General features: G+C 41.2%; 1 protein-coding gene across 1 annotated transcript in view; it reads right to left on the bottom strand.

Annotated features, from left to right (window-relative positions):
• Positions 1 to 13,845, bottom strand: part of LOC113591426 (uncharacterized) — a 43,897-nt gene that overhangs the window by 15,687 nt on the left and 14,365 nt on the right. The window contains exons 3-4 of the mRNA XM_035527570.2: positions 5,023 to 5,727; positions 624 to 1,328 (exon numbers count right to left, since the gene is read on the bottom strand). Of these exons, the coding sequence (XP_035383463.2) occupies positions 624 to 1,328; positions 5,023 to 5,727 (1,410 nt within the window). The remainder of the gene's footprint in view (positions 1 to 623; positions 1,329 to 5,022; positions 5,728 to 13,845) is intronic.

The following is a 13,845-nucleotide window of genomic DNA, read 5'->3' as shown; positions in this document are numbered from 1 at the left end:
TCTATCCAAGTGCAATGAGTTTACATTATACAAACATTACAATTTTACTAATATCTGAACAAATCTTGCAACCATAAATGAACCAACAATTAAATTTTCACCGCCAAAATATTATGGATGGTTATAAAAAGATTAGTGACTCGGAACTTTGGAAAATAATCATGCAGTTGAATTCCTCTGTTTGTGTTTTATACCCTATTTTAACAAAATTATTTAAATAATTCAACAGCATTTGCCTGAATGTATTAGATACTGTAAACACTTCCCTAGAAACAGGCACAGACACACTGAAAACAGCATTTGTGAGACTGTTATTAAAAAAACATAGCCTCAGTTCTTCACAACTACAGACCAACATCCCATCTTCCATTTATGAGTAAAATACTTGAAAAAGCATTTTTCAGTGTAATGATTTCTTAAATGAAAACAATATTCATGATAAATTTAAATCTGGTTTTAGAGCAAATTATACCACTGAAACAGCTCTGGTTAAGGTAGTGAATGATATAAGAGTAAATAAGAGGAAATGTTATGACAGGCAAAGGCTATCAATATATGTTAGGACAGGACTCCATAATTCCACTGAAAACAACAGCCTATATCATATCATGTAACAAACTTACCCATCACTGCTCTGATGTCCTCTCTCTGTTTCTGTACTTTCATCAGCCTATCTCTTGCTCTCTCTTCTAGTACTCTCTTCCTCTCTTCCACCTCCTGTAGAATCTTTCTGTCCATTTCAAAACAGCAGCCACTGTTAGCTGCCACCAACTCCTCTATCTTCTCCAGCAGCTCTGTGACCTGAGTGTCATCACCACTGTTCTCATTGTTGAGAACATGGTACCTGTTCTCACATTTCTCAACCAGCCACCGGAGGGCACTGTCTTCACTCTCAATGTGCTGCTCTATGGGTGTGTCTGCCAGCCAGTCCCCAGATGTGAACAGAATAATAGTGTGACTCCAGCTTCTGTCAGTGAGAAGTTTCATGTGTTCTTCTAGTGCTCTTCTCTCTGGCTCTTTAAAACGTGCATCCACATGTAAGACCAGCAGTAGAACATGGGGTCCTGGAGGGCACAGAGACACACTGAGCACAATCTCCTGTTTCAGTAACTCACTGCTCTTCTCTACAGGCTCAATCCACCACCATCCTGGAGCTTCAACCACAGTGATCTTCCTCCCTGCTACATCTCCCTGTCTCTTCACACACTGAGCAGTTTGCTTTAACTCAAACTCCTCTCTGCCCAGGATGGTGTTTCCTGCTGAACTCTTCCCAGCATGTTTGTACCCCAGCAGCACAATCCTCAGCTCTGAGAAGTGGTGCGAGTCACCTGCAAAATAAGTAAAAACAAACAAATTAGATTGTGTTTACTATGAACATTAAAACAAGTAAAAATTATGAATGGGACATTAGGTATAATAAATAACACTTCCCACATAAAAATTATAGAACAGATTGTACAACATCTGTACACAGCTTTTGTTGTACTTTTCATTTAGTTCTTCATCTGCACTGAGACTGGACCTCTCAAACTCATCTAAGTATCTTTTTTCCTCACACTTTCTCAAACTTTCATCACATACGTCCACAAACCGAGCATTTTTCCAATTTTTCCAAATATGTATCACAATTCCTGTCTACACACGTTCTCCTAGACACCATCATCGCAGATGCCACAATCTCAGCAACCTCATTTACTTCCAACATTTCGCACAATCACAGATCATGTTGGCAGGAAGGCTCTGGTATTGCCAGTCTGCTGTCCAGAAGGCTGACTTCATCTCAGCATTAGCATCCCTCCACTCCCTCCACTTCCTGGCTCTAACAGAGACCTGAATCACTCTTGAAAACCTGATGACTCTGGCTGTCCTCTGTTCTGCCTTTTCATTCACACATTCTCAAAGGCATCCTGGCAGGAGTGGCGGCATAGGTTTAATATTGTTTAGAAAGTAACTTTCACTCCACATTTCTTCTCTGCTCTTTCCATCTCTTCTTTTGAATTTCATACTATTACAGTGTCTTTCTTTACCAAACTTCCCATTATGGTCATCTTCTTCCCTCCAGGTTCCCTAGATAACTTCTTTGACAAGCTTGACATTCTCCTGAGTCAATTACCCATTGAAAGAAATCCACTCATTCTCCTTGGTGACTTCAACCTTCCATCAGACAAGCTACATTCCTGCTGCATCTTTCCGCTGTTGACAGCATTTGACCTCACCCTCAACCAGTCTCCTCTGACTCACAGAGCAGGCAACATTCTGGACCTCATTGTCACCCCGACCACTACAACATTGGACATCGCAGTCACACCCCTCCACCTCTCAGACCATTACTTTCTATCCTCTCTCTCCCTCCCTTCTTTCTATCCCAACCCAATGTGCTCTTCCTCCTTCCTTAACAATCTGTGCTCCATCATTCCCTCTTCTTCTACTATTTTGCCCACCCTTCCTCACCCTGAATCTCTTTCTTCTCTCTCTGGATACAGTTACTAATACTTCCTTTCTACACTCTCCTACTCTATTAATCTTCTCTGCCCTCCCTCCTCTAGACCTACAAGGTCTTCCCCACCTGCCCCCTGGCAACCAGACACACTCCGCTGCCACAGGTGAGAACTAAGGACTGCAGAGGGACAGTGGAGGATAAATCATCTAGATTCAGATCTCAACTCATACCAGTCTCTCCTTTCCAAGTTCTCACCGGAAGTAACATCTGCCAAGTCATCATACTACAGAGGAAAAGTTAAATCATCTGATCCACGCAAACTCTTCAGTATTTATTTCTCACCTTAAACCTCCCTCTCGTTCCCAACTCTTACTCCTAAGGATTTCATCACCTTCTTTGAGGAGAAGAATGCGGTTTCAACTCTTCCAACTAGTGTTCATATCCCTATATACAACTCTCTGGCTGATTTTTCTCCTCTCTCCTCAGACAAAATTCTTCAACTCCTGACTTCGAGTAATCCGACTACATGATGTAACGTTTCCAGCAGGAACCAGGGGAGAGGCAGAATGCGAATGGAGGAGACGGTTTATTGAGTAAGGGAAACAAAAAAACACAGAAGGCTGGTGAACAAAGACACAGGAGAACACGGAGGAAATGAAAACACATGCACTAGACAAATTGCAGAACCAGGAGGATGACAACAACAATAAGTCTGAACAACACCGAACAAACCAAACTTACTAAAATAACTGACAAACTGAAATACAAGACATAGGGCTTAAATAACTGAGACTGGTGAATACTAAGCAGACACAGGTGAACATAATTAATGGTGAAAACCAAAACAAGAACTGGAAAAGGGGAACAGAAGAACGCAATAACAGATGCGGAAAACCAGACAAGGGGTGGGGAAAATGAAACTACACAACAGAACAATAAGTAAACAAAGGAAAACGGACATGACGGGGAAACTGTGGAAACATGGATGCCAGGAGAGTGGCCAATCGTGACAGATGTCTGCTGGATCCTATTCCTTCCACTCTGTTCCAGACAATCTCAACAGATCTGCTTCCTTTCATCTCTGTCATCATCAACAACTCCATATCCTCTGGACATGTATCAACTGCATTCAAAACTGCCAGGGTGGTACTAATCGTAAAGAAGGCCCCACTCATCAGCTCCAATATAACCAATTACAGACCGGTATCACTTCTCTCTTTCCTCTCAAAAGCCCTAGAACAGGCAATTTACAAACAATTATCTCTTTTCCTCACCCAGAACGAGCTGCATGATCCCTATCAGTTTGGCTACAAACATTCAACAGAAACAGCCCTCATAGCAGTGATGAAAAATTTCATGCTGCTAAAGCTGACAAACTGTCATCCATCTTCATTCTTCTGGACCTTTCGGCAGCTTTTAACACAGTAAGCCACAACATACTCGTCTCTGTTCTTTCCAGCCTTGATGTGACTGGCTCTGCATGGAAATGGTTTCATTCTTATCTGGAGGGATGGTCCTATCAGGTAACATGGAGAGGATCCGAGGATCCACATCCAATCCATGTACACTCTCCACTGGTGTTCCCCCAGGGCTCAGTGTTGGGCCCTCTTCTCTTCTGTTTGTATACTCTTTCTCTTGGCAATGTAATATCTCAACTCATGTTTCAAATCTGACCCATTCTTGCAGATTTATCCTTTGTAACATACGGCCCTCTCTCTTGCAGGAAGCTGTCCGGGTACTTGTAGTCTCAAAGCTAGACTACTGAAACTTGCTACTTGCTGGTCTTCCTCTAAGAGCCACCAGACCTCTACAACTTGTCCAGAATGCAGCAGCACAACAGGTCTTCAATCTTCCAAAATTTACACATCACTCCACTGCTGCGCTCCCTTCATTAGCTTCCAGTAGCTGCCCGAATCAGATTTACAATTTTGATGCTTGCCTACAAAGCCAAAAATGGACTAGTCCTTCCATACATGATGTCAATGGTCAAAGCCCAATCCGTACCTTGAGTACTTCGAACCTCAAATATGGCTCGGCTTGAAATCATATGCTTCAAGTCCCATGAAAAACAAGGATCGAGGCTGTTCTCTGTCCTGGCTTCTAGATGGTGGAACGAACTTAGCTACTCTTAACTAACTAGGGCTTTTCCTTTAGTGGTCTACAGTTAGAGATCTGCTGTCATGTACAATGTGTCTTGGCCATCTTACAGCTCTTCCATCTTTGGTGACTATTACTTTTTGACTGTGGAACCCCTCTTAGCTGGATATTGCTGGTTGGTAGTTTATAGTTTATTTAAAGTAATCAGTCATTTCAATAAGTGTCTGGTAGTTGTAATATAACCCATGAACCTCAAGATGTGTCTCTGTAAAGTTCTACATATTAGTTTGCCATTGCAGTATCATCAACAGCAAAGAAAAAACATGTCAAAGTGATATAAGTTTTGATTTGTAATGAATTACAAACAGAGGCAGAACGCAAATCATCAAGTTTGTACTATCAATTATCAGTTAGGAGTTTTGAAATTCTACAACTACAGGAGTAAACAATTCCACTACAATCAATATAACATCAAGCAAACTTACCCATCAGTGCTCTGATGTCCTCTCTCTGTTTCTGTATCTTCATTGCCCTCTCTCTTGCTCTTCCTTCTAGTACTCTCTTCCTTTCTTCCATCTCCTGTAGAATCTTTCTGTCCATTTCAAAACAGCAGCCACTGTTAGCTGCCACCATCTCCTCTATCTTCTCCAGCAGCTCTGTGACCTGAGTGTCATCACCACTGTTCTCATTGTTGAGAACATGATACCTGTTCCCACATTTCTCAACCAGCCATTGGAGGGCGCTGTCTTCACTCTCAGTGTACTGCTCTATGGGTGTGTCTTCCAGCCAGTCCCCATAGGTGAGCAGAACTATAGTGTGACTCCAGACTCTCTCAGTGAAAAGATCCATGTATGTCTCTACCACTCTTCTCTCATGCTCTTCAAAATGTATGTTCACACGTAAGACCAGCAGTAGAACATGGGGTCCTGGAGGACACAGAGACACACTGAGCACAATCTGTTGTTTCAGTAACTCACTGCTCTGCTCTACAGGTTCATTCCAGCACCATCCTGGAGCTTCAACTACAGTGATCTTCCTCCCTGCTACATCTCCCTGTCTCTTCACACACTGAGCAGTTTGCTTTAACTCAAACTCCTCTCTGCCCAGGATGGTGTTTCCTGCTGAACTCTTCCCAGCACGTTTGTACCCCAGCAGCACAATCCTCAGCTCTGAGAGATGTTGTGTGTCACCTGCAAAATAAGTAAAAACAAAATAATGAAAAACATTAAATACTTAGCATTTATTGGGAACATCTAGACAAGGAAAAATTGATTAGATGTTAGATAAAAATGAGTAACAAGCTTTTTACATTTGGCACCCGGGTAACAAGAATAATGACAGATTCGCGAGGAAGTGATAGCTACAGAAAAAAAGATCAAAATTCGCCTACCAAAGTTATTATATCGAGTTATTATAGCGAGTTATTATATCTAAGCTTTGTCTTATTTCTGTTATAGTGTTATCTCTGTTATATGTGTTAAAAGAAAAGAGCATTTGTCACGTATATGAGACAAGGAAGATTGAAGAAGAAAAAAGGGAAAACGTTGAAGACCAGTACCTAACATAAATGGGAATAAGTCATGAATACCTTACCCATTATGTGGTATTACTTTATCGTAGATTTTTCCACACGTTAATAATCTAGTAATACCTAAAATAAACGCACGCCAGCCTTTCAGCGCTGCAAAATAAACTAAGACTGTTTAAGAAGAAAATGAACACATTCAGTAGGTGGTTTCAGTAGGTTGCCAGATTCCCCTGTTCAATCCTCCCGCTAAAAATACAGTTAGTACGAAGCACAACGGAAGAAAAACTGATGTTTTTCATGGCAAGTTTATTTAACATTTATTGAGCTAAAAAGCTTTGCATGAAAGATATCTGTAATTCATTTACGACTAGACATAATGCTAATTCAAGATATCGCTAATTATATTTTGACTAGAATAAATAAGGTCACGTTTGCAGATGATGTGTACGGGAGCTTCAATTCAAGATATCTTCAATTCATTATTGACTATGCACAGTATAAATTTAAGATATCCAAAATGTTCTAATCACTAGTCGTAAAACAAACTATAGATGTGTCCACTTTGTTTCTGATTAGTCATTAGTCCAGTTAAAGATGCCTTACATTTCTTCATGATTTAAGATATCTTAAATGTATTTTCAGAGATCTGAAAATAAGTAATCACTAGTGCAAATTAAATTGTTGATATCCTGAATGTAATTTATGCCTACTCAAAATGTAATTAAATATACCCTGGGTTTGATTTAGGATTATTCAGACGAAACCGATTTTATGTTGAAACCGCTTGCAATAGTTTTCAGTAATACAAGTAATACAAGTGAAGCATTTACTTTGTTTCCAGTAAAATATTTAGTAAAATAAATTCATTATTTAGTTTAAACAATAATTATATCAAATTGTTTTCACATAAGAATTTAAAAATAGCTAACACGATTAAACTAATTGATTAAAGTCTTGTTAAAACTTACACCTAATTGTTTTGGTTTTGTTTTGTTTTGTTTTTTTGTTTTGTTTTTTTCTGTGAGTAAACTCGTGATTTAAACCAATGCTTAAATCCTTCTCGAGTAGAGAATTCAAATAAACGCGAATATACCGTCTGCGCACTGGCAACATGAGTGAATATGCACATGAGTTTGACACAAAAGAATGTAGACGTACAGGATGCGTGCAGCACCCTCGAGCGCAGGCTCATAAATAACAGACAGACGAAGCAGCACTGTCCTCGAGCGCAATCAAATCTATCGTAGCCTGACGAAGCAGCGCTAGAGGAATTCAAATGTTTAGTTCGGTTCAGCTAAACAAGTGCGGCTGCATATTAGGTAAATGATTGTGAATAAACTTAACATGTTATTTGAAATATGAGTTCATCGGCAAAGTATGAATGTGAAAATTTCAGCTTTAAAAAGCTACTGAAATCGTTTAGCAGTGCCTAATAAAAGAGACTAGTAACATTAACAGTAGCCTTGCAAGTTTCTTCATTGCCAATATAAGATACTGGGCTATCCCTTACTGAATGCAAGTTGTTGTGGGCTGTGAGGGCGTGGCCGTGGGGGCGGGATTGAGCGTCGTCCGCACTGCAGAAGGCTCGGGTGACGCAAAGGATCATACAAATTGGTCACACCTGTATCTCAATCGTTTCACCACCACGGGGTTGTTATTAAGTTACGTTCATCCTATTATAAGCCCTTTTTTGTTTTCATGTATGTTGTTGGTCACTGAATGTTACGTTGGCTTTTCATTGATATCATTAGTGTTCTTTTATGTTCCATGTCATTATCATTCGTTTCATTAAACTCTTCAGCTGAAGACTCACGATCGCTTTCTCATTTCCCGCACGTTCTTTGCCCGTGACAGAAAGACCGACCGGAAGCAGTACCCTTTTTGTTTTCTTTTTTCTTCTTCACATCTGCTTGTTATGTTGGCTCTTCTATCCTTCTGCAGTGGACTTGTTAGCCCGGGAAGAAGCAAGTCGGTGTTCATCTGAGCTCTTTGGGGGTGTTTTCTGCCCCAGAGTTCTCTGTGCAGGCTAGGAAAACCTGGAGTTCTTCCGGGTCTATGGATTTTTCCCTGATGTTTGCTGGGAACTTTCTAGATTGTTTCCATCTCCACTAGGCAATCAGTTCCAGCTTCATCATAACAGGCAGTGTAGGAGCCAGAACTCGAGTTGTATCCTGACCCAGATGACCTGTGGGTCATCTTTCCTGTTCTTCAGCTACGGTGTGGTGCAGCGTTGGTTGTGCCCCAAGCTCTGTGACACAGGGCTCCCTCTGTGTCTGTTGTCTAGGTAGGCACGGGACCTGTTGTGGCACACGAAGGCAAACAAGGGAAACAGGCTATGACAGAGACTAGGGAAAACTCAGGGCTAAGAAACACAAAGGCTAGGATACACGGAGTACAAACTTCTGGGTATATAGAGACGGGCTTTCAAAAACATTCAGACATTAAACGAATCAAACACAATGAACACATTAAAATAAACACAAATGCAATGAAGTAAACAAGAAACAGCCAAGAGGAAGGGAAGGCAACAGGGTTTAAATACATGAACTTAACAAGGTACAAACGAGGGACAGGTGTAAGCAATCAAACGAGGGGCGGAGAAAACTAAACTATGGCATGGAATTGAAATACACAAGACAGGGAAAACATGGAACACGGAAGGTGGGAGGGACTAATCATGACAATATGATTATTTTAATCTACATGATTATTGTTATGATTGATTGATAGTCCTATTCAAAGGGGAGCTACTATGCTATGTGGCTTTTTACAGTTTATTCCTGCACACACACACATGCACACACACACACAGACAGTGAACTTCAGAACATTCTCTGCCTCTTTCACACTCACACACACACACAGTGAACTTCAGAACACTCTCTCTCACACACACACACACACTGACAGTGAACTTCAGAACACTCCTCGTCACTCCCTCTCTCACACATACACACAGACAATGAACTTCGGAACATTCTCTGCCTCTTTCACACACACACACACACACACACACACACAGAGTGAACTTCACAACACTCTCTGTCTCACATTCTTCCTACAGCACTGGGTCTCTTTCTCTGGTCCATCCTGCAACAGCTGAGTGGAGACATCTAGAGGACAAAATCACGCAAAGCCATGCTGTGTACACCGAAACAATGTCTTACACACATTACTCTGCTTTCAGGAACATTCATATGCATAACTTTCAAAATCAACATAGAAAGATTATTGTATATATTTATAATACTCTAATATAATACTAACAAATGAATATTAAAGATGTATGTAATAATAGCAAATAATTTGGTATAGTAATGTAAAATAATTATGTATGTAAATGTAAAAAAATAGTAATGTAAAAAAATTAATTAGGAGTGGGAAGTTAGGTACAATACATTTTCATTCTATCTTATTTTGTAATTCCTTCTTTATTTATTATAATAAAATATAAAAATAAACAGGACAAATGTGAAATTATGATTTTTAATTTTTTTCATCTTTCACATACATGTAGAGAGGAGCACAGGTAATTAATTACGCCTATAAAAATAATGGGTAATGTACTATAATGACGAGACTGATAGACCTCAAGCCTTAGATCTTACCGGAAGACACCATTTTTTTTTCTCTCCCTCTTATTATTTTTGTTATCTTATGTAACTTTAAGGGCATCAGACCACTGACAGGACCTCCATCATTATCCACACTTCACTGTACTACACCAGATTACACTAGAAGTTTCAATCAAAATGTTAATAGCTGGCCAACCAGTTGTAATGTATGCAGCTCCAGTCGGTGGTCTGATGCCCTCCAAAGCAGCTGTAACCCCTGCCGGTGCCCCACACTCACACTCAATATGTTATTAGCACATTTGAAGTCTGACTGACCAAATTCCAAATCATACAACTGTGTCTGGCTACTATGTGCTCCTGCTAGGAAGGGCACGAAGGTGAAGTCATATTCATGTCCTCTCTACAGAGAAAGAATGTCCCAGTACACTTTCTCCAGTGCTTAAATCCACTCCCAAACACACCCCCCCCCGTTTATGTATAGAAACACATTTCACTGCTTTCCTTAAGTAAAGATGTAAGAAAGTCTCTGCTGGGATTTGAACCCATAACCTACGAGAACTGCAGTGACCACCACACTGTAGCCTATGAGAGCTGCAGTTACCACTGTATTGACATCCACACTGTAACATTTAAGATTTTATCAGTTCAGCTTTCGGCCCAGTTGGTTGCTTTTCAGCGCTGAGATCACACATGCCACACATACCCTTGAACACAGCAGATTCTGCTCCCTGCTTCTCATGAGCTGATTGGCTATTGCCATCTCAAGTTTGGTTTATTTGTCAAATACATCTACTTCTGTCAGTAACTCTAATACCTGCAAATAACATAAAAATATGATCTTGAGAAAATGTACACATACAATACAACTAACACCTGAGTCAACAAATATTTCTCACACACACACACACACACGCACACACAAACACATGCAGATGTAGTAGGTCAGGTAGAGGCAGGCCAGCAGGAAGGTGAGCAGAGTGAGAGCTCAACACAGCAGGTACTTCAGTGCCAGCGTCCAAACGCTCTGCTTGGTCCACAGGTACTGCTCCACTAGAGGAGGCTTAAAGCAGCTCTCTGCCAACTCCAGACTGCTATCACACAGACACATCCATTCAAGTCATCACATTGTAATAAAGGGAACCAGGCGTCCCAGACCCTGTCAGCCTTCGCTCTTGGCAGAACTGCAGAGAGTGAGAGAGTGAGAGAGAGAGAGAGAGAGAGAGAGAGAGAATAATGGGGGTGAGAGAGAGGAGCGGGAGCAAGAAAAAGAAAGGGAGAGAGAGGAACAGAAAGGGAGTGATAAAGACAAAGAGAGAGGGTGGTGGCAGTATCATTATCAAAATCTCTACACGCAAACACGGTGGTGGCAATATCCTTAAACCATTCCTACACTCAAGAACGATGGTGGCAATATCCTTAAACCATTCCTACACTCAAACACTGTGGTGGCAGTATCCTTAAACCATTCCTACACTCAAGAACGATGGTGGCAGTATCGTTAAACCATTCCTACACCCAAACACTGTGGTGGCAGTATCATTAAACCATTCCTACACTCAAACACAGTGGTGGCAGTATCATTAAACCATTCCTACACTCAAGAACGATGGTGGCAGTATCGTTAAACCATTCCTACACTCAAACACAGTGGTAGCAGTATCGTTAAACCATTCCTACACTCAAGAACGATGGTGGCAGTATCGTTAAACCATTCCTACACTCAAACACGGTGGTGGCAGTATCATTAAACCATTCCTACACCCAAACACTGTGGTGGCAGTATCATTAAACCATTCCTACACTCAAGAACGATGGTGGCAGTATCATTAAACCATTCCTACACTCAAGAACGATGGTGGCAGTATCGTTAAACCATTCCTACACTCAAACACAGTGGTGGCAGTATCGTTAAACCATTCCTACACTCAAACACTGTGGTGGCAGTATCATTAAACCATTCCTACACTCAAACACAGTGGTGGCAGTATCATTAAACCATTCCTACACCCAAACACTGTGGTGGCAGTATCATTAAACCATTCCTACACTCAAACACAGTGGTGGCAGTATCATTAAACCATTCCTACACCCAAACACAGTGGTGGCAGTATCATTAAACCATTCCTACACTCAAACACAGTGGTGGCAGTATCATTAAACCATTCCTACACTCAAACACAGTGGTGGCAATATCCTTAAACCATTCCTACACTCAAGAACGATGGTGGCAGTATCGTTAAACCATTCCTACACTCAAGAACGATGGTGGCAGTATCGTTAAACCATTCCTACACTCAAACACGGTGGTAGCAGTATCATTAAACCATTCCTACACTCAAACACAGTGGTGGCAGTATCGTTAAACCATTCCTACACCCAAACACAGTGGTGGCAGTATCATTAAACCATTCCTACACTCAAACACAGTGGTGGCAGTATCGTTAAACCATTCCTACACTCAAGAATGATGGTGGCAGTATCGTTAAACCATTCCTACACTCAAACACGGTGGTGGCAGTATCATTAAACCATTCCTACACCCAAACACTGTGGTGGCAGTATCATTAAACCATTCCTACACTCAAACACAGTGGTGGCAGTATCGTTAAACCATTCCTACACTCAAACACAGTGGTGGCAGTATCATTAAACCATTCCTACACTCAAACACAGTGGTGGCAGTATCATTAAACCATTCCTACACCCAAACACTGTGGTGGCAGTATCATTAAACCATTCCTACACTCAAACACAGTGGTGGCAGTATCATTAAACCATTCCTACACCCAAACACAGTGGTGGCAGTATCATTAAACCATTCCTACACTCAAACACAGTGGTGGCAGTATCATTAAACCATTCCTACACTCAGAAACGGTGGTAGCAGTATCATTAAACCATTCCTACACTCAAAAACGGTGGTAGCAGTATCGTTAAACCATTCCTACACTCAAACACAGTGGTGGCAGTATCATTAAACCATTCCTACACCCAAACACAGTGGTGGCAGTATCATTAAACCATTCCTAGACTCAAACACAGTGGTGGCAGTATCGTTAAACCATTCCTACACTCAAAAACGGTGGTAGCAGTATCGTTAAACCATTCCTACACTCAAACACAGTGGTGGCAGTATCATTAAACCATTCCTACACTCAAACACAGTGGTGGCAGTATCATTAAACCATTCCTACACTCAAACACAGTGGTGGCAGTATCATTAAACCATTCCTACACTCAAACACAGTGGTGGCAGTATCATTAAACCATTCCTACACTCAAACACAGTGGTGGCAGTATCGTTAAACCATTCCTACACCCAAACACAGTGGTGGCAGTATCATTAAACCATTCCTACACTCAAACACAGTGGTGGCAGTATCGTTAAACCATTCCTACACCCAAACACAGTGGTGGCAGTATCATTAAACCATTCCTACACTCAAACACAGTGGTGGCAGTATCATTAAACCATTCCTACACTCAAACACAGTGGTGGCAGTATCGTTAAACCATTCCTACACCCAAACACAGTGGTGGCAGTATCGTTAAACCATTCCTACACCCAAACACAGTGGTGGCAGTATCATTAAACCATTCCTACACGCAAACACAGTGGTGGCAGTATCATTAAACCATTCCTACACTCAAACACAGTGGTGGCAGTATCGTTAAACTATTCCTACACTCAAAAACGGTGGTAGCAGTATCGATAAACCATTCCTACGCTCAAACACAGTGGTGGCAGTATCATTAAACCATTCCTACACTCAAACACAGTGGTGGCAGTATCATTAAACCATTCCTACACCCAAACACAGTGGTGGCAGTATCGTTAAACCATTCCTACACTCAAACACAGTGGTGGCAGTATCGTTAAACCATTCCTACACTCAAACACAGTGGTGGCAGTATCGTTAAACCATTCCTACACTCAAACACAGTGGTGGCAGTATCGTTAAACCATCCCTACACTCAAACACAGTGGTGGCAGTATCGTTAAACCATTCCTACACTCAAACACAGTGGTGGCAGTATCCTTAAACCATTCCTACACTCAAACAGAGTGGTGGCAGTATCATTAAACCATTCCTACACTCAAAAACGGTGGTAGCAGTATCGTTAAACCATTCCTACACTCAAACACAGTGGTGGCAGTATCATTAAACCATTCCTACACCCAAACACAGTGGTGGCAGTATCAT

Source organism: Electrophorus electricus, chromosome 8, assembly GCF_041902795.1.
Source record: "Electrophorus electricus isolate QZ-2024a chromosome 8, ASM4190279v1, whole genome shotgun sequence".
Classification (NCBI taxonomy): Eukaryota; Metazoa; Chordata; class Actinopteri; order Gymnotiformes; family Gymnotidae; genus Electrophorus; species Electrophorus electricus.
This window is presented reverse-complemented; position numbering and strand designations above follow the sequence as displayed.